Below are 25,876 nucleotides of genomic sequence, written 5' to 3'. Positions count from 1 at the left end.
ACACCTAAGCGAGGCTTCCGCCGACACAATAGCGACCGTGATAACCTTGGTTTGGTTTTCGTTTAAAAGTCACGGATTGTTGGAATCCTTGGGCATGTCGTCGCTTCAGCGTGTTAATCGGTTGTTTGGGAACACAGGTGAGCTATGTTTTAGTGCTTTGCTTAAGGACTGTTATTAAATTGCGATTTCCCCTCACGTGGGGCGCCACGCAACGTGCTGTATTGGGGGTACGGTATGCGTTGATGACCTCTTGCTTTTCTCAGCTGTCGAGGACTAGAAAGATGATACTAAAAGTCAGTACTAAAAGATACGCTTGCGATAGAATTACTTCATATATCTATACTTTTAAAATTCCTTTATCATGAGTTTTATTGTTATTCTACATTTTTGGCACTATCAAAAACTGCTCCCCCCCCCCCGGGATGAGACCTTTTTATGATTTTGATTCATTCCTTGTGACCAGGTTTCCCGCAAATGTCGGCAAACGGGTACAGTAAATTGTTTCTCACTGAGTGGTCAGGGTTGAGGGGTCAGGGGTGCAAGGGGATGGACCTCCCCCCTGACCCTGACGACCAAAAAGTGATAGTTTCCTCTAGAAGAACCATCAAATAGTATTCCTCTTTACATGATACCTATGTCTGTTTTTCTACCCCCTCCCCTTTCCCTAGGGAATTTCCTGCTGTGTACCTGAGAATGCAAACCCCACCTGTACCACTGCAAACTACTCGTAAAAACTGCTATAAATGTATCCCCAGGGGGGGAGGGGCGGCTCCCCTTTATTTAATAAATGGGAATGCAGGCCCGTACCCAGGATTTTTCTTGGGTGGGGGGGTGTGCGAAATCTAAGAAAGTGGACTTAATTTTTTCTGGGGGGGGATGGGGAGGGAGGGATGGAGTTCTCTGATAAAAATCTAACCAACTCCGAAATAACAAAAAGGGATTTCCATGCCTTTGCAGTATCTCCACAGGCATTTTTGTAGGATTTGGCTACATACCAGAGTGATCTAGCTTATGATTTTGAGTTTTGTCTACAAATATCATGTCTATTGAGAACCAAAAGTAGACTTACGGCTGTTGTGGGGGGGGGGGGGGGTGCGTTCGCACCCCCTGCACCCCCCTGGATACGGCCTGGAATGTGCCATTCACCATTTTCATGCCTTTCCAAGCCCCCAAAGGTGGCCCAAGCCCCCAAGATAGGGAGACCCCATCCTTGAGTAATCCGGCTTTTAAATGAAGAAATTGGAATAAAAAAATCCTTACATGGCTCTATCTAGTTGAATGCATCCCACAAAATCTCTTCTTTTTTACATTTACTGAAAGCCTTGTTTACATGTGTTTCTCTCATGGCCAATATAGGTGTTATTTCAAGGCATGCAAGTTCAGGAAATGTTGCACTGAGGAAAATCTTAGATAATGACATTGCTTCCATCAAAAATGCCGGCTTATGGAAAAGGGAAAGAGTAATCACAACACCACAGGCTTCTCAGATCAAAGTGGAAGGAAGAAAAAGCAAAATACTGAATTTCTGTGCCAATAACTACCTTGGACTTTCTGTAAGATTTTTGTAATTTTTTGTGTTGTTTGTTCAAAATAAGTGCTCATGGCTAATATTTGTTTTTATTTTCAGTCAAATGCAGAAGTGGTAAATGCTGCCAAAGAAGCTTTGATGAAGTATGGAAATGGACTTAGCTCTGTTAGATTTATCTGTGGAACACAGGTAGGTTTATTGATATTAGTAAGCTTAATTTTCAGGGAAGAGCTGCTTCACCACACTCTCTATATGTACATTAGTTTTCACCATTTTCTTCACTTCATTACTTATGCTCTTAGGACATTCATAAAACATTAGAGGCTAAAATATCCAAGTTCCATGGGATGGAGGATGCAATCCTGTATGCATGCTGCTACGACGCAAACACTGGACTGTTTGAAAGTCTCCTCACTGCCGAAGACGCTGTTTTCAGTGATGAGCTGAATCATGCATCTATGATAGATGGTATCAGACTTTGCAGAGCCAAAAAATTCAAGTACAAGCACATTGATGTACAAGGTAAGTTAGTGATTCCGGCATTATTGCTTTTATACCTCGATAACATATTTACAAGAAGTGCACTAGAGCTTTTAACAGCTTGGCCTTTGTTAAAAAGCTTAGAGACTTTCCTAGTATCCATTAAAAAATGCACCTTTTGGGATAGAAAATATAACATATAATTGTTAGACTAATTTAAATTTCAGGAGTAGCTGTCAATTTGTCACTTGAAACTCTCGCTGATGTTCAGTTAATTTGCTTTTATTTAGATCTAGAAGAAAAACTGAAGGAAGCTGATGGAGCAAGAATAAAACTTATTGCATCAGATGGTGTTTTTAGCATGGATGGATCCATGGCACCACTTCCGTATGTGAAATTAGTTATAGATTATTTCACAATAGTTATCTTGTGTGTTATGATGCTGATGTACTAGTCTGTTGCTTTGTAGGGAGATCTGTGATCTGGCAGATAAGTATGGTGCACTTGTTTTCATTGATGAGTGCCATGCAACTGGCTTTCTTGGTGATACTGGGAGGTATGTTATAGAAGATTATAGGTGTAAAAAGAAAAAAAAGATAGAGGGATGTGGCTGAGGGAAAGCTGCCGGGGGGAAAGCTACCTATTATTTGTCCTTGTTTGCTTTTCAGAGGGACTGATGAGTATACAGGTACCAGAGGTCGTGTGGATATCATCAATTCAACACTTGGAAAGGCCCTTGGTGGGGCAGCTGGTGAGTGATGTTACATTAAAAGTGTTGTATCTGTTGTATCTAAGTAAGACATTTTGTACTGTGCACAATAATTTGATAATGGTTTACTGACATTTCATGAGATGGCTCCTACTGTATATTCTAACAAAATAAGAAAGCTGCCTAACTTGCCTAAAATTATTTAAAAATATACACAAAATGTAAGAAGAAGTCAATTGAGAAATCTAATTATGATGACATGGTATGAAGTCTTTTCAGTCTTATCTCCGTAACAGACTATTGACCCTCTATTTGGCTTTGGCAAAATAAAAGAGCTGGATGATTGAATTCATTTATATCCATGTATACTTTTTATTTAAAGTGCCATTGATTACCTGATTTGAAAGAAAATCATGTCAAGGGACAGAGCACCTATAAAAAGGCCCTAGGGGATAGAACAAGCATACTATATGTTGCCACTTCAAGGAGGAGTTTCCTGGGGCTAGGTGTGTTAGTGAGTTGTGGATTATGGGGAGTGATTTAGATGTGTTAGTTTTGTTGTGAGTCATGGTAAATGATTTGCTTGGAGGTGGTTACACTACCCGCCCCTTACAGCTAATGGTAGTGGTACTGTGGTTATGTGCATTAGTGTAAGTTGTGAGACATGGTGGATGATTTGCTCCTAGCTGGTTACACTACCCGCCCCTTACAGCTAATGGGAGTGGTACTGTGGTTATGTGCATTAGTGTAAGTTGTGAGACATGGTGGATGATTTGCTTCTAGCTGGTTACACTACCCGCCCCTTACAGCTAATGGGAGTGGTACTGTGGTTATGTGCATTAGTGTAAGTTGTGAGTCATGATGGATGATTTGCTTCTAGCTGGTTACACTACCCGCCCCTTACAGCTAATGAGAGTGGTACTGTGGTTATGTGCATTAGTGTAAGTTGTGAGACATGGTGGATGATTTGCTTCTAGCTGGTTACACTACCCGCCCCTTACAGCTAATGGGAGTGGTACTGTGGTTATGTGCATTAGTGTAAGTTGTGAGACATGCTGGATGATTTGCTTCTAGCTGGTTACACTACCCGCCCCTTACAGCTAATGGGAGTGGTACTGTGGTTATGTGCATTAGTGTAAGTTGTGAGTCATGGTGGATGATTTGCTTCTAGCTGGTTACACTACCCGCCCCTTACAGCTAATGGGAGTGGTACTGTGGTTATGTGCATTAGTGTAAGTTGTGAGTCATGGTGGATGATTTGCTTCTAGCTGGTTACACTACCCGCCCCTTACAGCTAATGGGAGTGGTACTGTGGTTATGTGCATTAGTGTAAGTTGTGAGACATGGTGGATGATTTGCTTCTAGCTGGTTACACTACCGGCCCCTTACAGCTAATGGGAGTGGTACTGTGGTTATGTGCATTAGTGTAAGTTGTGAGTCATGGTGGATGATTTGCTTCTAGGTGGTTACACTACCGGCCCCTCACAGCTGGTGCAGATGCTGAGGCAGAAGTCACGTCCTTACTTATACTCCAACACTCTCCCACCTGCAGTAGTGGGCAGTGCAACCAAGGTGTGGTAGTGGTTTATTAGCAGATGTTGGACAGGAAAGGGGGGGGGGGTCTGAGTCAGAGTTCATTTACTCAATTAATAGCAGACAAAATGTTTTATATTATACTGTATATCTTATTAGCATGATGTGGAGCATGCCTTGGTATTACAATCTTTACCCTAGAGTGACAAACTGTCACCTCCAAACTTTAGTTACAACCACTTCTTAAAATTACAAAATGTTGTCATCTTTGGACACTTTTTTGTCTGATACCAAATCCTCAATAAATCCTAAATAAAGTGATCATGATGCTTGGCAGGCCATGACACATGATACAGTAGATACTAGTAGGAAAGGATGAATGATCAGTTTTCTAAACAAGGTGCTGGACATGCTGATGGATGGTTCAGAACTGTCTAAGAAACTTGCAGATAACACGAGCTACTTTAGAACCAAGATGACTCAAGCAGGCTTTAATATCAAGGTACATACAGCATATATATGAACTGATTGCATGGATTGTGCATGGTGTTGTGGTGACTTTTTATGGATTGCAAAGCAATTGTCTCCTCTAGAGTGGCATGGCATTTTTCTTGCTTGTCCTTATTTTGCTGTACCTTTTTTCATGTTCTTCCTTAGTTGCTATGAATTTTGTCATGTTGCCTCCTTAATTTCTGTGCCATTTTTTCATGTTTTCTTCATTGTATCCTTGGTTGCTGTACCTGGTTGCTGTGCCCTTCTTGTTTTCCCCTTGGTTGCTGTGCCACTTTTCATGTTTTCTCTTTATTTGCTGGTGGGGGTGCATCTGGTCATGCTTGATTTATGTTTGTTTTTGTCCCCAGGGAGGGGCTAATGGCCATCCAATTACACCAATAATGCTTGGTGACTCAAAACTAGCCATGGACTTTGCAAACGAAATGCTAGGTAAGGAAAGCTGTGGCTTCTATATGAAGTGTATATGCCGTGTGCGTTTCTCCAGGTCTCAAATGTTGATTCAACTTCTGTTTATAGAGCGTGGAATATACGTAGTTGGGATTGTGTATCCTACAGTCCCTAGAGGTGAGAAAAGATGCCGTAAAGTTTTACCTCATAGGTCAATGTTTTGTGCTGCTTAAACATATCTAGTTTGTTTATGAAGAAACCCTTCTACATGAAATTAAACATAGCAGGACTTGAATATGTAAGTGTCCCATGTCTGTGAATCACATCTACTGTACATATCTCTAATATGCAGACAAAAAGAACGTACACCTTGTACACCTGTCACTTGACCTTATTTGATGAATAAATATTTTTATTAGGCACAGGAAGAATTCGCGTTCAGCTCTCTGCAGGCCACAGCAAAGAAGAAATTGACACCTGTGTCCAGACATTCATTGACGTTGGTAAAGATATGGGGGTTCTCCAGTGACTGGACACAGTCCCCTTCCTCCATCGTTAGACCTCCAACCCAAACTGACCTCAGAGGTAAAGGTTAGATGAATAAAAAAAATTTGTCATTAGGTCATAGGCAAGGAGTTAAAGGTTAGATAAATAACAATAATTGTCATTAGGTCGTAGGTAAAGTAAAGCACTTGTAGAACAAGCATGAATATGATATCCAATATGGTATCCAAACTTGATTTTACTGATTGAAGATCTAATGATCTAACGAAAAAGTGAGCTTTGGTATATAGAATTGAATTAGATCATGGTCAGCTTCTAAGCTAACAGTCTTCTAAGCAAAGAACTCTGGGAACTTACAGACACCTTGTCAAGAATCACCATGTTGACTTCTCTATTAGAAACGCTGTATTTCAACTAAGAAGACAATTCGTATTTTTACGATATCTGTGCCAGAATTAATTTTACTATTGTAACCAGTTTTATTGTTATTTATGTGTCATATTTCACTATTTTTGGGGGCACAACCTCAAGTTTTTCTTTAATTTATTTTATCAAAGAAGAGATACAATGCTAAGCAACTATTTAAGAAACAGATTTGTATCTGTTGGAAATCTAAATTAAATTGAGGGCCTTTTAATAAGTTGCCAGTTGCCACTACAGGCTGCGGCAATGATAACGTTTGATAAGCAAAATGTAAAATATGGCACAATAATAAAAATTAGGCACTATAACAAGATAGTTAAGTTGAAGTAATTATATTTCTGTGTAGAAATAATGATGGGAAAATGTGGAATGAATTGTTTTGATAAAAAGAAGTTTCCTTTATTTTTTTATCTTCATAAAATGTAACAGCTTTTAAGTACAAAATGTTCCTATTTTTGCATTTGGCTTGATTCTTATGACAAGACTGGCTGTGATTTTGGCTTGGTTAAAAATATTTAGGCAGTAGTTTTGAGATACTTTGGAATATTTATTGTGATCAATGATGAAAAAGCTTAACAACTTCGAGAGGTATTAGAATCATAACCCTTAAGAATTTGTCACCTGGTTTTCTTAGTGATCACTCAGCTTGTTATTTATTGACTGAGAAGATCTAGATGCACCGGACTGTTGGTTGCTAGGCTCTATATCATTTTTTTCTGTTTGTAGGCTCTATTATCTTTGGCTTGATGCTAGTTTCATTGTCATGTTGTTCGTCGCAAAAATTTACATTATTTTGCTGGTTGCTAGGGTCAACATCATTTTGCTGGTTGCTAAAGCCGACATCATTTATCTGGTTGACATTACTTTGCTGGTTGCTAAGGTCGACTTCATTTTGCTGGTTGCTTGACTCTACATCATTTTGTTGGTTGCTAGGGTCGACCTTATTTTGCTGGTTGCTCAGGCCTACAGCGTTTCCCTGGTCGACATCATTTTGCTGGTTACTAGGGCCAACATTTTCCTGGTTGACATCATTTTGTTGGTTGCCAGGGTCGACATCATTTTTCTGGTTGCTAGGTTTGCTAATATCACCAAGTTGGTTGCTAGGGTCGGTTGCAACATACAGTTTGGCACCACTTCCAATGACCTGTGCGTTACTTCCCGAGGATTCCTCAGTCTTTTGTTCTGCAGATGTGATGGTCAAATTGATTGTTACATCACCTGTTGGTTGGTCTTTCTGATCGTCGTTTTGTGGGGTTTTGAGTGTTTGCTTGTCTTGTGGACCATCGTCCCGTGGGATGTTAGGAGGGGGGTCGCCCCAACAGAGGTGGTCATCGTGCTTGGATGCCCTGTCGTACACGTTAAGTACACACCCCGTCTCTTCGTCGTCCTCTCCACTATCCTCCCTCTCCTCCACTAATTTGTCAAACTGCCCGCTAAGGGCGTCCCTCAGTGTGGCGGATCTGACGGACCGCACGGACGGGTGCACGTCCAGCTCTTCGTTAAAGAACTTCTCGAGTCTTGCAGAGCGTTCTTCGAATGAGCCGCACAAATGCGGAGACGTTCGCCCGCTTCGACAAGGGGTGTCTTGGCTGTAGGTGCTGAATGAGAATCCTGTCGGCACCATCAGGCTGGACTTAGTGACTGTAGTATCACTTGCGCCAGGCAGACTAACATCTTGTACGCTTTCCACTACAATGTCGCTATCCATATGCAGCTTTTGTGTGGGAGCCTCTGGCTTGATATCCATGCTTTTCAAGATCGCGTCAAGACTGTCCTCGCTCTTAAATTTATGTGTAGCATTTTGAGAACCTTTCACTACGGCGCCTTCAACTTTTATGGAGACCCGTTTTGTTGCCTCATGCTTGTCTTCACAAAAGTCTTGAGTGGTTTTAATTAGTGGGGCACTATCCTGATTAAGCTCGTTTTCGAGATGAAATAGCTCGCTATCAATAATAGTGTCCGCGGTTGTTGCATCTGACGATGGCTGTTCTTGGCTCTCAGGCGGGCGAGCAACAGGTGGCTCCTCGCCCTGGTGATAATTCGCTTGTGGCCCTTCGCTTTGACTGGGACACGGTGCGTATTCATCTATAACACATCTCAAGATCGAATCTACCAGCTCATCTACAGCATTATCTGGTATATCATTGTCAACAGTGGGATCCATACTATCAGGTTTATCTAACTTACTATCAAGTTTGTCGACATCTGGTACATCTGAATCCACTACGTTTTCTGGACTTACATAGTGTGTTTCCGATTCTAGTATTTCTGTTACGTCATTCTTTCGTTTGCCTTCCGTAGTCTCCAAATCTTCAACACCTTTCTCAACATGTTGGGATCCCTGTGCATACTTGCTATCTCCCATAGCCTGCAGGGATCCCTGTGCATACCCGCTATCTCCCCCAGCCTGCAGGGATTCCTGCACATATCCGCTATCTCTCCCGGAAGCGGAAGTTGTCTCACTGCCGCTGATAACTGATGGCAAATCGACTGCGTACAATGTCACTTCCCTCCCTTCTTCTGAGCTCTCTTGAGTATCATCTTTGGGAACATGTTTAGAAGATTCAGTTAGCGGTGACTTCTTTGTGTGATTGCTTTCTCCACCCTGATCTGCTGTAGCCGCGGTGACGGATCCTCTACGCTCTTGTTGGGAAAAGGTACGTTTCTTTATATCCTTGGTTGTCTTTCCTAAGCACCGTAAAGTACAAACCCGAGTAAGATTATATCTAAACAAATATTTGTCCCCATAACGCCTCCACGTAATAGACAAATTAGTAGCAGTCACTAAAAGTTGAAGTTCAGACGCATAGGATTATAGTGAGTCGAAGATCAAAGGACTATGGGGGAGTCGGAGTGCAAAGGACCATGGGTGAGTCGAGGCGCAAAGGACCATGGGGGAGTCGAAGCACAAAGGACCATGGGGGAGTCAAAGCGCAAAGGACCATGGGGGAGTCAAAGCGCAAAGGACCATGGGGGAGTCGAGGCGCTAAGGATGATTGGCGTTATTTCTTCCTCCAAAGGGTAGGGTCTGGACCCTTCCCCTCGTCGGACCCCTTTTGATCCCACCTCTGGATCCCTCGGACCCACCTCTGGTCCCCTCTATGGATCCCTCGGACCCACCTCTGGATCCCTCGGACCCACCTCTGGATCCCTCGGACCCACCTCTAGATCCCTCGGATCCCCTCTGGTCTCCCCTCTGGATCCCTCGGACCCCCTCTGGTCCCCCCTCTGGATCCCTCGGACCCACCTCTGGATCCCTCGGACCCACCTCTGGATCCCTCGGACCCCCCTCTGGCCCCCTCTATGGATCCCTCGGACCCCCTCTGGTCCCCTCTATGGATCCCTCGGACCCACCTCTGGATCCCTCGGACCCCCTCTGGATCCCTCGGACCCCCCTCTGGTCCCCTCTATGGATCCCTCGGACCCCCTCTGGTCTCCCCTCTATGGATCCCTTGGACCCCCTCTGGATCCACCGGACCCCCCTCTGGATCCCTTGGACTCCCCTCTGGATCCCTCGGACCCCCTTCTGGTCCCCTCTATGGATCCCTCGGACCCCCTCTGGTCCCCTCTATTGATCCCTTGGACCCACCTCTGGATTCCTCAGACCCCCCTCTGGATCCCTCGGACCCCCCTCTGGTCCCCTCCATGGATCCCTCGGACACCCTCTGGTCCCCTCTATGGGTTCCTCGGACCCACCTCTGGATCCCTCGGACCCCCCTCTGGATCCCTCGGACCCCCTCTGGATCCCTCGGACCCCCCTCTGGTCCCCTCTATGGATCCCTTGGACCCCCTCTGGTCCCCTCTATGGATCCCTCAGACCCCCCCTCTGGATCCCTCGGACCCCCTCTGGATCGCTCAGACCCCCCTCTGGTCCCCTCCATGGATCCCTCGGACCCACCTCTGGATCCCTCGGACCCACCTCTGGATCCCTCGGACCCCCCTCTGGATCCCTCGGACCCCCTCTGGATCCCTCGGACCCCCCTCTGGTCCCCTCTATGGATCCCTCGGACCCCCTCTGGTCCCCTCTATGGATCCCTCAGACCCCCCCTCTGGATCCCTCGGACCCCCTCTGGATCGCTCAGACCCCCCTCTGGTCCCCTCGGACCCACCTCTGGATCCCTCGGACAACCTCTATGGATCCCTCAGACCCCTTCTAGATCCCTCGGACACCCTCTGGTCCCCTCTATGGATCCCTCAGACCCCTCTGGATCCCTTGGACACCCTCTGGTCCCCTCTATTGATCCCTCGGACCCCCTCTGGATCCCTTGGACCCCCTCTGGATCCCTCGGACCCCCTCTGGTCTCCCCTCTATGGATCCCTCGGACCCCCTTTGGATCACACGGATCCCCTCTGGTCCCCTCTATGGATCCCTCGGACCCACTCTGGTCCCCTCTATGGATCCCTCGGACCCCCTCTGGTCCCCTCTATTGATCCCTCGGACCCACCTCTGGTCTCCCCTCTAGATCCCTCGGACCCCCTCTGGTCTCCCCTCTATGGATCCCTCGTACCCCCTCTGGTCTCCCCTCTGGATCCCTCGGACCCCCTCTGGTCTCCCCTCTATGGATCCCTCGGACCCCCTCTGGTCTCCCCTCTGGATCCCTCGGACCCCCCTCTGGTCCCCTCTATGGATCCCTCGGACCCCCTCTGGTCTCCCCTCTGGATCCCTCAAACCCCCCTCTGGTCCCCTCTATGGATCCCTCGGACCCCCTCTGGTCTCCCCTCTGGATCCCTCGGACCCCCTCTGGATCCATCGGACCCCTTCTGGATCCCTCGGACCCCCCTCTGGATCCCTCGTACCCCCCTCTGGATCCCTCGGACCCCCTCTGGATCCCTCGGACCCCCCTCTGGTCTCCCCTCTGGACACCCTCCTGGTAAGGATGCACCCGAGAATTCATGTGTCGTAGCCTGAAGTGATTCATGGAAAGTCTATAAATCCTGGTGTGTATCGGAGCTTATATGCACATAAATAAGAATGAATGACCTAATGCCCAAATGTCGTCATTACTAACCTGTAGGCGGCGGTGCAGGTGGGAGTGCGTTGCTTGCCCCACATCCCATCACACGCACTTCACACCTGACAATGAGAGCTACTGCGTGAGAGCCAAGTGGTGAACTAAGAGGGGGAGGCTTGGAACCTAATGCTGGTGGTGTTCATGGTAAAGTGTGGTTTGGGGATCAGATGCTGGTGGTATTCATGGTAAAGTGTGGTTTGGGAATCAGATGCTGGTGGTATTCATGGTAAAGTGTGGTTTGGGGATCCAATGCTGGTGGTGTTCATGGTAAAGTGTGGTTTGGGGATCAGATGCTGGTGGTGTTCATGGTAAAGTGTGGTTTGGGGATCTAATGCTGGTGGTGTTCATGGTAAAGTGTGGTATGGGGATCAGATGCTGGTGGCGTTCATGGTAAAGTGTGGTTTGGGGATCTTATGCTGGTGGTGTTCATGGTAAAGTGTGGTATGGGGATCAGATGCTGGTGGTGTTCATGGTAAAGTGTGGTTTGGGGATCTTATGCTGGTATTTATGGTAAAGTGTGGTTTGGGGATCAGATGCTGGTGTTCATGGTAAAGTGTGGTTTGGGGATCAGATGCTGGTGGTGTTCATGGTAAAGTGTGGTATGGGGATCCAATGCTGGTGGTGTTCATGGTAAAGTGTGGTTTGGGGATCTTATGCTGGTGGTGTTCATGGTAAAGTGTGGTTTGGGGATCTTATGCTGGTGGTGTTCATGGTAAAGTGTGGTTTGGGGATCCAATGCTGGTGGTGTTCATGGTAAAGTGTGGTTTGGGGATCTTATGCTGGTGTTCATGGTAAAGTGTGGTTTGGGGATCTTATGCTGGTGGTATTCATGGTAAAGTGTGGTTTGGGGATCTTATGCTGGTGTTCATGGTAAAGTGTGGTTTGGGGATCTTATGCTGGTGGTGTTCATGGTAAAGTGTGGTTTGGGGATCTTATGCTGGTGGTATTCATGGTAAAGTGTGGTTTGGGGATCTTATGCTGGTGTTCATGGTAAAGTGTGGTTTGGGGATCTTATGCTGGTGGTGTTCATGGTAAAGTGTGGTTTGGGGATCTTATGCTGGTGGTATTCATGGTAAAGTGTGGTTTGGGGATCCAATGCTGGTGGTGTTCATGGTAAAGTGTGGTTTGGGGATCAGATGCTGGTGTTCATGGTAAAGTGTGGTTTGGGGATCAGATGCTGGTGGTGTTCATGGTAAAGTGTGGTTTGGGGATCAGATGCTGGTGGTGTTCATGGTAAAGTGTGGTTTGGGATCAGATGCTGGTGGTGTTCATGGTAAAGTGTGGTTTGGGAATCAGATGCTGGTGGTGTTCATGGTAAAGTGTGGTTTGGGGATCAGATGCTGGTGGTGTTCATGGTAAAGTGTGGTTTGGGGATCCAATGCTGGTGGTGTTCATGGTAAAGTGTGGTTTGGGAATCAGATGCTGGTGGTGTTCATGGTAAAGTGTGGTATGGAGATCCAATGCTGGTGGTGTTCATGGCAAAGTGTGGTTTGGGGATCAGATGCTGGTGTTCATGGTAAAGTGTGGTTTGGGGATCTTATGCTGGTGGTGTTCATGGTAAAGTGTGGTATGGGGATCAGATGCTGGTGGTATTCATGGTAAAGTGTGGTATGGGGATCAGATGCTGGTGGTATTCATGGTAAAGTGTGGTTTGGGGATCTTATGCTGGTATTTATGGTAAAGTGTGGTTTGGGGATCAGATGCTGGTGGTGTTCATGGTAAAGTGTGGTATGGGGATCCAATGCTGGTGGTGTTCATGGTAAAGTGTGGTTTGGGAATCAGATGCTGGTGGTGTTCATGGTAAAGTGTGGTTTGGGAATCAGATGCTGGTGGTGTTCATGGTAAAGTGTGGTTTGGGGATCAGATGCTGGTGGTGTTCATGGTAAAGTGTGGTATGGGGATCCAATGCTGGTGGTGTTCATGGTAAAGTGTGGTATGGGGATCAGATGCTGGTGGTGTTCATGGTAAAGTGTGGTTTGGGGATCTAATGCTGGTGGTGTTCATGGTAAAGTGTGGTATGGGGATCAGATGCTGGTGGTGTTCATGGTAAAGTGTGGTTTGGGAATCAGATGCTGGTGGTGTTCATGGTAAAGTGTGGTTTGGGAATCAGATGCTGGTGGTGTTCATGGTAAAGTGTGGTATGGGGATCAGATGCTGGTGGTATTCATGGTAAAGTGTGGTTTGGGGATCTTATGCTGGTGGTGTTCATGGTAAAGTGTGGTATGGGGATCCAATGCTGGTGGTGTTCATGGTAAAGTGTGGTTTGGGGATCAGATGCTGGTGGTGTTCATGGTAAAGTGTGGTTTGGGGATCTTATGCTGGTGGTGTTCATGGTAATAAGTGTGGTTTGGGAATCAGATGCTGGTGGTGTTCATGGTAAAGTGTGGTTTGGGGATCAGATGCTGGTGGTGTTCATGGTAATAAGTGTGGTTTGGGAATCAGATGCTGGTGGTGTTCATGGTAAAGTGTGGTTTGGGGATCAGATGCTGGTGGTATTCATGGTAAAGTGTGGTTTGGGGATCAGATGCTGGTGGTGTTCATGGTAAAGTGTGGTTTGGGAATCAGATGCTGCTGGTGTTCATGGTAAAGTGTGGTTTGGGGATCAGATGCTGGTGGTGTTCATGGTAAAGTGTGGTATGGGGATCCAATGCTGGTGGTGTTCATGGTAAAGTGTGGTTTGGGGATCTTATGCTGGTGTTCATGGTAAAGTGTGGTTTGGGGATCAGATGCTGGTGGCATTCATGGTAAAGTGTGGTTTGGGGATCTTATGCTGGTGGTGTTCATGGTAATAAGTGTGGTTTGGGAATCAGATGCTGGTGGTGTTCATGGCAAAGTGTGGTTTGGAGATCAGATGCTGGTGGTGTTCATGGTAATAAGTGTGGTTTGGGAATCAGATGCTGGTGGTGTTCATGGTAAAGTGTGGTTTGGGAATCAGATGCTGGTGGTGTTCATGGTAAAGTGTGGTTTGGGGATCAGATGCTGGTATTCATGGTAAAGTGTGGTTTGGGGATCTAATGCTGGTGGTGTTCATGGTAAAGTGTGGTTTGGGGATCTAATGCTGGTGGTATTCATGGTAAAGTGTGGTATGGGGATCAGATGCTGGTGGTATTCATGGTAAAGTGTGGTTTGGGGATCTTATGCTGGTATTTATGGTAAAGTGTGGTTTGGGGATCTAATGCTGGTGGTGTTCATGGTAAAGTGTGGTTTGGGGATATTGGTGGTGGTAATGCTAGTTGTGTTGATGGTGCTGTGGCGGTAATGCTGGTGGTGGTGGTGATGATGATTATGGGGGTGGTAGCTGCTGGGGGAGGGGAGTTAGAGGTGGAACCATTAATATTGGTGTATCACGTTTTTGTATATATGTTATATTTAACAATTAGACTACGTGTTATGAGTCAATAAATAGTCAACGGGGTGCGTTTACTCATAGAAAACCATAACGAGTAGTCAAATTGTTTTATTATGAATCCACTCACATTAATACCTTCAAATAAATGACAGCTTTAATAATTCTGTGTAATAAATAACCGCTTTTGTCGCGAAAACGCCGGCTATCTATGGCTCAATAGATATTGAGTACGGGAGCCAATCAAATTGCTAGATTCGTGATAGTGTGTGAGACTCATACTAAATATTTAGTAATTTTTTCAATTTTGGCCGCGCTGATGTGTACGGGAATGACGCCACGAGCGCGCGCTGACGTGCACGGGAATGACGCCACGAGCGCGCGCTGACGTGCACGGGAATGACGCCACGAGCGCGCGCTGACGTGCACGGGAATGACGCCACGAGCGCGCGCTGACGGGCACGGGAATGACGCCACGAGCGCGCGCTGACGTGCACGGGAATGACGCCACGAGCGCGCGCTGACGTGCACGGGAATGACGCCACGAGCGCGCGCTGACGTGTACGGGAATGACGCCACGAGCGCGCACTGTTGTGAATGTTTTTGTCATTGCTCTTTCTTTCGCGTTTCAGGATAAATTCTTAAAATATATATTGATGATAGTTCTATAAAATACATCAAACATTCTTTCTGTGCCTTCATAGCGTTTTGAAAACTTTGGTGTTTGTTTGAGGAGTTATTGAGCAGACGAAAATAATACATTTCTGCCGATGGAATGTAATGATAGAGGCAGAAATGTTTATTTTGACGGCATGTGAATAACACGTGGGAATGTGAAGAGAGTGCAGTATGGGTAGGAGTATATAAGGGGAGACATAACGTGCTAGTGTCAATCTAGCCAGCTCCTCTGTTTAAAGCCATATTGACTTTTGCTATTTTTTTTATTTTTTTTGGTATTTTCTTTTTTAAACCTTTTCTTTGGCTCTTAAGCCCCGAGAGCACGCAATGCTGAGCATTGGTTCGGGAAACACGGTCCAGAGTTTTTCCCCACAGGTTTTTTATCTCTGGTTTACGTGTCCTGCTCAGTATTAACTTCTTGTAAATATAAATTAGGTGATTATAATATTTCATTTTTTCAGATAGTAATTGTATTCGAAATTCAGCAGTGTTTACTGCTTGTCAGATTGTTTTGCATTGTAATGTCATTCAGCAGTGATTACTGCTAGCTGGGCGCTGGCTACATATCCAAAATAAACAGGAGTTCTCCTGAACTGTGTTTGTTGTAAAGTGTTATGAAATGGAGGCAAAATGCGAGTTTAACTGCACAAAAATGTTTACAGGGCAGATATCACTTTGGTTGGACGTTATCGCCTGATATTTGTCTTGTACGCGCGTGAAAATTCATCACTAAACACACAAACTACTGTTTCATTCCTACAAGCCTGTTTCGTGGTTGCCCCCTCATCAGGGGATTTATCTTAATCCCAAACAGGCTGGTAGGGATGAAAAGGTAGTTTGCGTGTTTCCTAAACCCACGAATTAAAACGAATGGTCATTTCGATCGAACGGGCACAAGATCGAACCAATTATCCCAAAGTAAGGGAAATAGGAAAATCATTAACCGATGGAGGAATGCTGTTTAACGCCCCATCCCTCCACCCCATCCGCAAAAAAGCGGCCTTTTCCTATCAAGTAATATACCTGTGCCTGCACACACCCCGTAAATCCTGACTATGTTCTAGAAGTGACCAAGAATGGAGGGCCTTTACCGAAGGGAACAAATGTCCTCTCAGAAATGCATTCGTGATCTCCAAATATAAAAACCAATCAATAAATTGGGAGGTTTCTCCAAGTCAATACATGCGCAAAAATATGTGCGCGTTGCCCTCCCTCTCGCGGCCGCAAAATGTTTACGACAAATTTTCAACTTTTTGTATGCGATATACCCTCTCCTCCCCTCCCCCCTTCCTTCACCAAAACCTCACAACGCGGCTGTACTTGTCGCGTCTGATAGAAAAGCTCAAGGCATGAGCAAACTTTTCTTTTCCTTATTGCAATTTGCGCAATACACAGAAGCTCCGCCTATATCCCTTTCCTGATCATGTGATCATTATTAGATATGATAAAACATGCCTATGTCAATCACTTACCATCAAATACAGCCTAGCTTCTTCTAATCTTCCTCTTTCCAAGAGAAAACTATCAAATCACAATGAATGCTCGAGGATGAATTGTTCTCAAATTCCTTCAATTCGTCATATTGCCATGACAACCAGTGACCTAAAGCCGTGGGGAACTGGGATTTTCTGACCGCGCATCAAAACACATACAAAAGGCCCGGGGTGAGCCGCGTTATTTCAAATGAAAGCAGAAGCGTCCATGAGAGATTGAATGAATCATAATCAACAAAATAACAACTTTTAATCAAGTAAAGACGCCAAGCCTGAGCCTTACGATGGATGATGCTTAGATAAATCTATATTTGAAGGAATAAAGGTAAGAAGGGCCAGAATCTAAGTATCTTGAGCGCGAAATTACGACTGTTTCGAACCGTAACGAAGAAAACAACAAATCGCCATCACATCAGCCCATCGAACAAATGTTCGATTGTGATTGAGTTTGTTTATTCTTACGAAAAAATCAATCCTTTGCCTTGTAAGTCACCAAATGATCTTAAGATTGTGCATTATCTCGATCCATTAACAGTAATTTGGAGTGGTTATTTCGCAATCAAGATCATCAAAATCATCGTTTCGTTCCAGAACGTGTTGGTGCTGAAATACACTTGGCAAGAGACACCATGGAAAAACACATGAACGACAGTATTTCTTCGACTTGTTCGTCAGTTAGCGGCGTGGTAAGCTATGGTCTGCTTGGTTCATGCTACAGTGTCTTTTGTACTTTCAGGGTTAAGGTGCTGGTTTTGGATTTAGCAACTTTTTCTAGGGTGGCCAGTCAACCTTGTCTTTTTGATAGTTTTTAAACAAAATTAAAAGCAAGTCTGACCGCAATTTTAGTCTGATACCAAAAAAAGCTTGGTCATACTGTATTTGGTAATCTTCGTGTACATTGTAGTCGTCTAATGTGTTCCTTAAATATTTACTTTTTTATCCTTCTCATAGTTATCTGGAATAGATGATTTTGACATTATCAAGCCGATAAGCCGTGGAGCCTTTGGGTAAGTGCTTCTCTAGCATTCCTTCAGGGCTTTTATTTTCCTGTATTAGAGTGGTGCCATCACTTGGTGTGGTACAGGCTTCGTCTCTCAAGCAAGAGGCCCAGGGTGTAAAAACCTGGCCTGTAGTACCATCTTCAGTAAGGGTGCTTAAACACTAACCAACACTCAGAATTGTAAACTGAACAGGGCAGTCTGTACTGTATCTACATACCGACAAGTAAAGTCATCCACATGTGAAGTAAATTTTGATAATTTCGCCATGTAAACTAGTACTCTATACAAGTCTTTAGATTTCAACATTTTAATGACCTGCTCATTACAGGCAAGTATATCTTGGAAGAAAGAGAGACAAATCAGGACAACTGTATGCTATTAAAGTGATGAAGAAAAAAGATGTTATAAACAAGAATATGATTGAACAAGGTATACTATTAGAAAACCCCATGCAAAAAGAACCATTGTTAGGGTGGTACACAGAAGCACCAATCAGCATTTGTTAAAAATCTTTCATCAATTTGCTCATTTTGTGCCAGATGTTTTGTATTGATCTAAGTAATTTAAGCATTTGCTCTGCCACCTGTAATGAATCTTATCTAAGGGTTTAAAAATGGACATGTATTTTTGATATTTTCACAAAATAATGACTGTAACAGTATTTTTCTTTGTTGTTGAAAGTTCATATTTGCTCATGTTTATGGTTGGGAATGCCAACAGGGCCACTGGTACACATCATGATTCTCAAAAAAATGTAGTCACTTTAAGTGATAATGTTTGTTTGTTTAGTTGTGGCTGAAAGGGATGCTTTGGCGATTTCTAAAAGTCCATATGTTGTTCATCTTTTCTACTCATTCCAGTCAAGGGACAAGATTTTCTTGGTATGTCAATGAGAGATATTCTGTATATGCAAAATGTTAAAGAATTTCATAAGCTGGGCCCGGTTTGTAATGTATGTTTCACTGATGAATTGTTTGAACATCAAGCTATTACTTTATGGGATAATGCACAATGTTACACTGTCTCAATTTCACCCCATAATCAAAGTCTTGTTATTAGTTGAACAAAAGGCAAGTTTGTTTCATGTTATTTAGGAATGACACTCCTTCTCAGCAGATCTGTCTCTCTAAGTGTCTGGTTTGGTTTTATGAGGAATGCTATTGGACCTCTAATAGGGTGTTTCAGATCTATAAATGGCAGCATTATGCTAGCTTGCCAAAGTTTGATTTTGCATGCACACTGACTGTGTCATGCTCATGAGAAAGCATATCCAGTAATGCTGTTCTTAACATGCTGTTCTTAAATGGTGGGGAGGGGGTGCCTATTTAAAGGAGATCACTTATTTGAATCAAGTAACAGTATGTCTGACTTCTTGTTCCCTTAAAACACATTGAATATGCCATAGGTGATGGAATATCTGGTTGGTGGTGACCTGAAGTCACTTCTACACAACATTGGCTACTTTGATGAGGAAATGGCAAGGTTTTATACAGCACAGGTATCAACCCTCAAATACAAAATCATGACCAATGGCTGGCTTGCAGTGTTTTTGAAGTCTTACAATCAAAGAAATGGTGTTGGGTCTCTGTGCATGAAGTCAAAAGCTGTTGCCCAGAACCATTTAGGAACTATCACACCTTGATTTTGACCATCAAAAGCAATAAATAAGCCAAATGGTATGGAGCTATGGTTTCTTGCTGAGCCTCCACAAACTATGCTCATGCAATGTTAGTCTATATACCATAGCTGTGATCATGGTGCATATCCTTAAGTGTGCAGCTCTTCTGTGGAGGATGTACATAAATATTTATTGATTGATAAGTATGCTGGTAATTTTGTTTATATGAAAATAATGCAACCCTGACATTTCATTCCTGACATTGTAGATAATCCTAGCATTGGAGTATCTTCACAGTCATGGGATCATACACAGGTCAGTAATTAATTCACCAAGAGAGAATTCATTTAGGTTAAACACGTGGTTCCGCTATAAAAGGGAAAGCTCCTCCCACCCCAAGGGCTTAAAGTTCTTAAAACATTTCACTTATATCAATCTAGCCAAAACAAAGCATAGATAAACTTTCAAATTCTGAAAAGAGAATTGAATTTGATTGAAATTTGAATTTTCTACAGATCTTTTAAAATTTTCCTGGTTGCACGAAAGGAGATTGAATCGAGTGAATAATTCCAAGTTTTGGCGGGAAAATCTGAAACAATGTATTTTCCTTAAATCTGTTAAAATTAAGAGACGGCAATAATGCTACTCACAATGAAGTGAAGAATAATTTATAGTCGAGAATTGTATGTGAAAAAAGAAAATATCGTTTTGTTGTAGGTTTCAAAAACAGCACGCGCTCGTGAGAATGTCGTCATTCTTGATTGCGAATGCAGCACGCGCGCACAATGCAAAAACAATTCAAAGACTAAAAATATCTGCTAAATTTTGCAGATTTGTTTCCTAATCATTTGACTACCAGGTTGAGATATAAAGATGATGGTAAAAGTTGTTACCACACAACGTTCTTCAGCAATAACTAAGAAGACATGAAGACGGGAACCGGTTTAGCGCGCACATATGTTTTCTCATGTAATTTGGTTGACATCTCGATCTACGTCACAAATGACTGGACCCGGGCCTTTCAGTTCACAGCCTTTTTTCCGAAGGTTGACCAAAATACCTCAATATTACAGATTTGAGATATTCGCGCAAACGCCTGTATTATAGGGTCCATACGAACCACATACCATTTGGAAAATGAAAATATAAAGAATCGACAAACTCTATCAACTTTGAAAGGTTATATGGACTTTAAGAACAATCAGTTATCAATCAGCCGTCAATAAGTCAACACGTCAGGACAATTGCTCTGAGCGCTAAATTCAAATTTCATATTCTAAACCTAATAAAATTTCATTCCTAGACTTGTCCACTTAAATTGGTTCTATTTAAAGTAAAATAGTGCTATACCAAGCTGCATAAGCTCTAAAATACGAGCATTTTCATCACAGTGCGATAGTAATTTATGCAGATGCCATTATGGATAGCGCAAAATTTAAAATTTTGCACTGAAAACGTGAGTAGAGAGCTAATCACTAATTTATCAATCTCTTAACACAACTGTCTTGTTACCTGTGCAGAAATAGTTTTATTCCAGTCTACTGAGGCTCAGAGATCAGCAATTTTACAAGAGACTTATAATTTGTGACTGCTAGCTTGGCAGTGTTATGAATATAATTTGCAAATTCAAGCCCGGGCCTGGGAGGAGCTTTCCCTCTTGTATGGTGGAACGCATTTGCTTATTTAATGATGAAACATTTCATTATTGCAAGGGATCTCAAGCCAGATAACATGCTACTCTCCAACACTGGCAAAGTCAAGCTGACTGACTTTGGACTTTCACAACTGACTAGGGAAAGAAGTAAGTCACACACCCATCCAGGGACATAGGCTAGCTTAGTGTGGGTGCCTCAGGGCACAAAGAGACCAGTATTTCCTTTTGAACAATCAACAAATCTCCGATATGTTGCATATGATATAATTTTCTCTTATCAAATCCTTGGTATCTGATGAGACATATTTTTATATTAGGCTGACCATCAGAAGTTGGCAATCAATGCCGTAAATAATGGAAATCAACCTGGCAATCAAACCCCCTCCCCTTTTCCCCTAAACAAATAAAAGCCTTCCTGGCAATATGGTCGGAAAAAAGTGTACACCCTGAGAAAGCTCAAGGCCTCTTTAGTAAAAAAAAACACTTTGCACTGCTTGGTGCAACAGAAATACATATAAAAACACTGGTTCAGCCCCTTCTCTCCCCCGCCCATTTCACATGACTTCTTTTCTGTTCCAGAGCCGAGTTTCCAAGATGTCATGAGTACTCCTTCGGTAGCTACACCACGATCCCAGTCTCAGCGCAGGCCAGCCTACCACAGGACGCCTGGACAAATATTATCACTTACTTCAAACTTTACTTTTGTAAGTACAAGAAATGCCAAGAGTACTATAATGGGTCCACTGGGAACACATTGAGTGGTGTGATGAATTGCCCACATTTGACACGTTATTTGAGACAAAGTGCTTTGTGTTTGTAGTCAATTCCTCAGTCTCTAAGGCCTAGTCAGCGGTCGCGTCTCAACAGCTTAGGCTCGTCAGTGATTTCCCATATTGATGATCCACCATATGTGTTCAGCCCTCCGGATGAAAAGCGAACCCGCTCAATGAGTATGCACACAGGCAGCATAACCGCCACCCCAAAAGCAACCGGCTTGGCAGCCCAGAAAACCCACGAGACCCCGCTGTCAGGTAGAGTCCCAGAAAACCCACGAGACCCCGCTGTCAGGTAGAGTCCAGTTTCACCCTGATGCAAGGTCTGACCAACTGCTCGTTATTTGAAACCCTGTGCAAATAGCCCGAGTAATACCAGTGTTATTTGCACACCTTGTTGGGAAGTCCTGTGAAGTAGTTTGCCTACACTTTCTTTATCAGCTTTGCCAGCAATGTTTGGTGATGACAGGTCAGCTTAGGATTTTTTCAGAAAGTTTTACATTGATGTTAAACCAGAGGTCCCGGGCCCCCCAAACACACTTCATTAACGTGTACGCAGGTGGGTAGGGGGGGGGGGGTGGCATCTCTACTGACGTGTTGTCAATTGCACGTGAAGCATAGGCCAGCAACCTGTACCTACATACATAGATTCCTGCGCTATGGAAATGCAACTCATTGCCATTGTCTTGTGTTCAACCTAAAATGATTCGTATTCTATTCTACTGACCAGATCTTATCAATCCATATAGAAATGTTATAGCCCTTGGGTCCTTTGATTCTTAGGAATTGTGACAAAGAAGCGATCCCAAACGTGCTCCAAGCTGTCGCAAAGGATCTTTAGCCCGATGGACGAGGAACCGTGTCACAAATCTGTTTGTTCTGGCGATGGCAAGCAAGTTCATGTCATCTCCCCTGATGAGGCAAGCATCGTGCAAGAGCGGAAACGACGACGCATTAACAATCATACAGGTCTTACTCAGGATTTAAATGACTTTGAGTTCAGGGATCGAAGTGGCTCCTTTACGTACGAGTTCGATTTCAAGAATGGAAATCGACAAGTCAGCACGCCCAACACCGAACAAACATTGCCTTCACTTCACCAAGAGGGTCAACCATCATGTATTCTAGCTTCAGCTAGTGATGATAACATTTTTCTAAATGCCGATAATCACGCTGCCTTAGATAGCCAGCCTTTATCTAAAGCGTTAAATTTCGAATTATTTCACGGCGAGGATTGTCAAAATGGGGCTGCTTCGAAAGAGAGTTGCCCTCCCGAGGGCGTGGTACCCTGTTCTATATCTTCGCGACTTGGCAACACGTCTGGCTACGAGAGCGACGAAGCGAACGGTGGTAATGAGTTCCACTTTACAAGCAAAATTCAAAAGCAAACTCTTTTCAAGGTGCCTCAGGATATTGAACGAGGCGGGCCCAAAAACCGGAGGTCCAGTTTTTTAGGTAAAGAAAACTTTCCTCCTATACAAGAGGATACAGTTTGTCCAACTCAAAGAGTGGCATTTGCCGACCACGTGGACACATTCCCGGTCTCTGAGGGAAAGGAAGTGATGGAGGATGACAAAATGGACTTGCACGAGGGAGGGGAGGGTCGCGTATGTGCGGCACGTGGCAGGACAAACACCCTCTCTACCCCGGGAGTGTTGCCGTCCCCAATGGAAGTCTGTCCGAAAAGCGTCTGGTTTACGCCCACACGGCCAATGGACATCTCACAACAGGTGTGTTCTTTCCTTCTTTTTTTTACCTTTCTCCCTACACCAAATTTTTCTATAAAAGATTCAAGAAATCTCTAACAAGTTTAACTGGACCTTACTCGACATATTGATCGAAGAAAGCATAGGAATATTCGTTGAAAAAATCAGCAAAATTCGATTTTTCATGAATTATTTGCCTTTTAATCCTGAATTTTGGTTTCAAAATAAGCCCATATCTTTAAAAATAACGCCCCCCCCCTTAAAAAAAACAACAAAACAAAACGAAAAACAACAACAAAGAAAAATTAAAACGAAATAGACATGTTTTTTTGCCGTTACAGCACTGTGCATCGGCGCCTGGGATAAGAACACCATTCAGAACACCAAAGAGCTGTCGTCGCGGTCGTCCAGTAAACCAGGAAGCCAGGAAGAGGATCTTGGGTACCCCGGACTACCTGGCGCCTGAGATCTTGCTTGGTCACGAGCACACGGAGGCCGTGGACTGGTGGGCGGTAGGGGTGTGTCTGTATGAATTCCTGACAGGGCTTCCACCCTTCAACGACGAGACACCAGAGCTTGTATTCAACCACATCATGGAAAGGGGTGAGAGGAGCAGTTTGACTTTGTTATTGCTTTGCCTGGGTGTTTTGTTTTATTTTGTTTTGTTTATTGACTTTCTACACTTGTCTGTCTTTTTTTCGTTATTTGTTAATACCTTCAGGGTTCAAAATAGCGGCCGGCTGCCGGCTGTTTTCTGGTCTTTGCCGGCTCTTTTTTTCTGTATCCCTTTCTCATATCTTTAGTATGGAGGCTTTCTTTCGCCAAAATCGCAAAATGTATCAGATTTAAAAGAATATTTTGAATCCTGACCTTGCTTTCTGCCTCTATGCGAAGAGCTGTTTGCTGTTCAATTTGGTTTCTAATTTCCATTCTATTAATGTCAGTATGTCTCGAGTCACCTTTGTGTCTGGCGCCTATGCTTCTATCTGTCGTCTGCCTCTTCGTCCATTTGGATTCCTTCCCAGTCCTTTATTTCCTAGCTAAATTCGCTGGTCTGTGCCGTCTGCCCATTCTTGTCATGCTTCTATCAGTCGTCTGCCTCTCCGTCCATTTGGATTCCTTCCCAGCCCTTTATTTTCTAGCTAAATTCGCTGGTCTGTGCCGTCTGCCCATTCTTGTCATGCTTCTGTCTGTCTGCCTCTAGTTTTACATCCTCCCATGTGTCCAAAACCTCTAAATTCCTGTTTCCCTGCCTTTTCCCCGTCTAATACGCCTATGCTTGTCAGGGCGTCCTTGTCTGCCCATTCGTCCATATGCTGCTGTTTCTGTCTACCAACATTGTGTAGGTAAGATATCTAGCCAGACTATTTTGGTCCCATAGAGTTGCTGTGGCCAGACGGCGATGAGGCTCTTTCTCTAGAATCCATCGCCTGTGTCGACAGAATACTTACCTTGCAAGTCAACGAGCGACCAGGGGCTAAAGGTAACATGTGCCCTAGACTAAGAGCTCTGCGGCCGGTTGCTAGAAAGGTTAGCGCTAACCCAGGGATGAATACGGATATCTTGACATTTGATTGGATAAAAAGGGCATTCATCCCTGGGTTAGCGTTAATATTCTTTCTAGAAACTTAGCCTGAAAGAGGGCTCTAATAGCTAAAAGGATTTTCTTTCGTAGAAATCAAGGCGCACCCGTTCTTCCTGTCAATCGACTGGGCCACCTTCGACTCTCTTCCAGCCCCATTTATACCGAATCCTGACGACGCAACGGATACCACCTACTTTGAAGGTAGAGGCATTAAATGAAAGAAAATATTAACTTTTTGTACGTATATAAGTACTTATTCTTTATATTTTATTTCAGCTCGCAACAACATCCAAAATCTCAAGTTGTCTTCATTTTATCACGCAGTCCAGTGAAAAGATGTGAAACAACACAGCTAATTCCCATTAAGTTCATTAGATTTCGAAACTTGTAATTTATCAACTACCAAGAAATAAAAGCTTATGTGCATTTCCGAGAATACATTCTTTATGTGTTTCTTTCATTCATCTTTTTGTTAAGTACAGTAATTACTCAAATATGCTTGACAAAAACTAGAAAGAAAAAGAATAGACTGGGCCACTCATCGTGCGCAGGCGCTAGTCATGGCGGCCACGTTTTTGCTTGCCCTGTCGATGTTGATAAAGTTACTATGCCTAAAGCAGCACATCGATCATCATTCACTGTCACCTACGTCCGTAGACACTGTGACACCTCTACATGGGTTTGCCGTAGCAGTAAGAAGGCCTGGCGTTAGTCCTTGCCGCATACGAATCGCTAAATCTGGGTTTTTCAATTCTCGACTCCCTGTTAGCAAAGCTTGTAAACACGGACTTGTTGTACTAGCCATCCCTGGATTCGACCCCCCAATTGACATTACCATCTTCACTGATGTTCCGCTCAACCCAGGACCTGTCGCTGCAGCTCGAATTAACAAGAACTTGGATGATAGCAACTTACTGGTCGTCGGCCATGTCA

The 25,876-nt window shown here is 44.0% G+C and overlaps 3 protein-coding genes across 4 annotated transcripts; 2 read left to right on the top strand and 1 right to left on the bottom strand.

The window, feature by feature from the left end:
- Positions 1 to 7: 7 nt before the first annotated feature.
- LOC5510049 (2-amino-3-ketobutyrate coenzyme A ligase, mitochondrial) lies at positions 8 to 6,466 on the top strand. The gene is made up of 12 exons (XM_001630503.3): positions 8 to 137; positions 1,357 to 1,553; positions 1,628 to 1,717; positions 1,831 to 2,050; positions 2,299 to 2,395; positions 2,478 to 2,564; positions 2,677 to 2,759; positions 4,180 to 4,289; positions 4,651 to 4,752; positions 5,111 to 5,192; positions 5,280 to 5,327; positions 5,570 to 6,466. Exons 1-12 carry the CDS (start codon positions 95 to 97, stop codon positions 5,677 to 5,679), a joined length of 1,269 nt encoding a protein of 422 aa, XP_001630553.3. The 5' UTR covers positions 8 to 94; the 3' UTR covers positions 5,680 to 6,466.
- LOC5510073 lies at positions 6,452 to 16,719 on the bottom strand. The gene is made up of 3 exons (XM_048724456.1): positions 16,586 to 16,719; positions 11,087 to 11,151; positions 6,452 to 8,765 (listed from the first exon to the last, which is right to left on the bottom strand). The coding sequence occupies exons 2-3, from the start codon at positions 11,133 to 11,135 to the stop codon at positions 6,784 to 6,786; spliced, it is 2,031 nt and encodes a 676-aa protein (XP_048580413.1). The 5' UTR covers positions 11,136 to 11,151; positions 16,586 to 16,719; the 3' UTR covers positions 6,452 to 6,783.
- A 48-nt stretch (positions 16,720 to 16,767) lies between these two features.
- On the top strand, positions 16,768 to 25,380 carry LOC5510048 (serine/threonine-protein kinase greatwall). Of its 2 annotated transcripts, none has more exons than XM_048724455.1 (15): positions 16,768 to 16,931; positions 17,198 to 17,292; positions 17,558 to 17,613; positions 17,936 to 18,036; positions 18,397 to 18,488; positions 19,013 to 19,105; positions 19,494 to 19,540; positions 20,938 to 21,026; positions 21,459 to 21,583; positions 21,700 to 21,910; positions 22,436 to 23,382; positions 23,700 to 23,961; positions 24,645 to 24,704; positions 25,034 to 25,144; positions 25,220 to 25,380. In XM_048724455.1, the coding sequence occupies exons 2-15, from the start codon at positions 17,236 to 17,238 to the stop codon at positions 25,273 to 25,275; spliced, it is 2,307 nt and encodes a 768-aa protein (XP_048580412.1). In that variant the 5' UTR covers positions 16,768 to 16,931; positions 17,198 to 17,235; the 3' UTR covers positions 25,276 to 25,380. The 2 variants fall into 2 exon arrangements, with proteins under 2 accessions (XP_048580412.1, XP_048580411.1); XM_048724454.1 differs by lacking the exon at positions 24,645 to 24,704 and adding an exon at positions 24,740 to 24,841 and having other exon boundaries at positions 16,770 to 16,931.
- Positions 25,381 to 25,876: the final 496 nt, after the last annotated feature.

The sequence above is a fragment of the Nematostella vectensis genome, chromosome 3 (genome assembly GCF_932526225.1).
Source record: "Nematostella vectensis chromosome 3, jaNemVect1.1, whole genome shotgun sequence".
Taxonomy (NCBI): domain Eukaryota; kingdom Metazoa; phylum Cnidaria; class Anthozoa; order Actiniaria; family Edwardsiidae; genus Nematostella; species Nematostella vectensis.
Note: the sequence above shows the minus strand (reverse complement) of the source record. Positions and strands in the feature narration are given on the sequence as shown.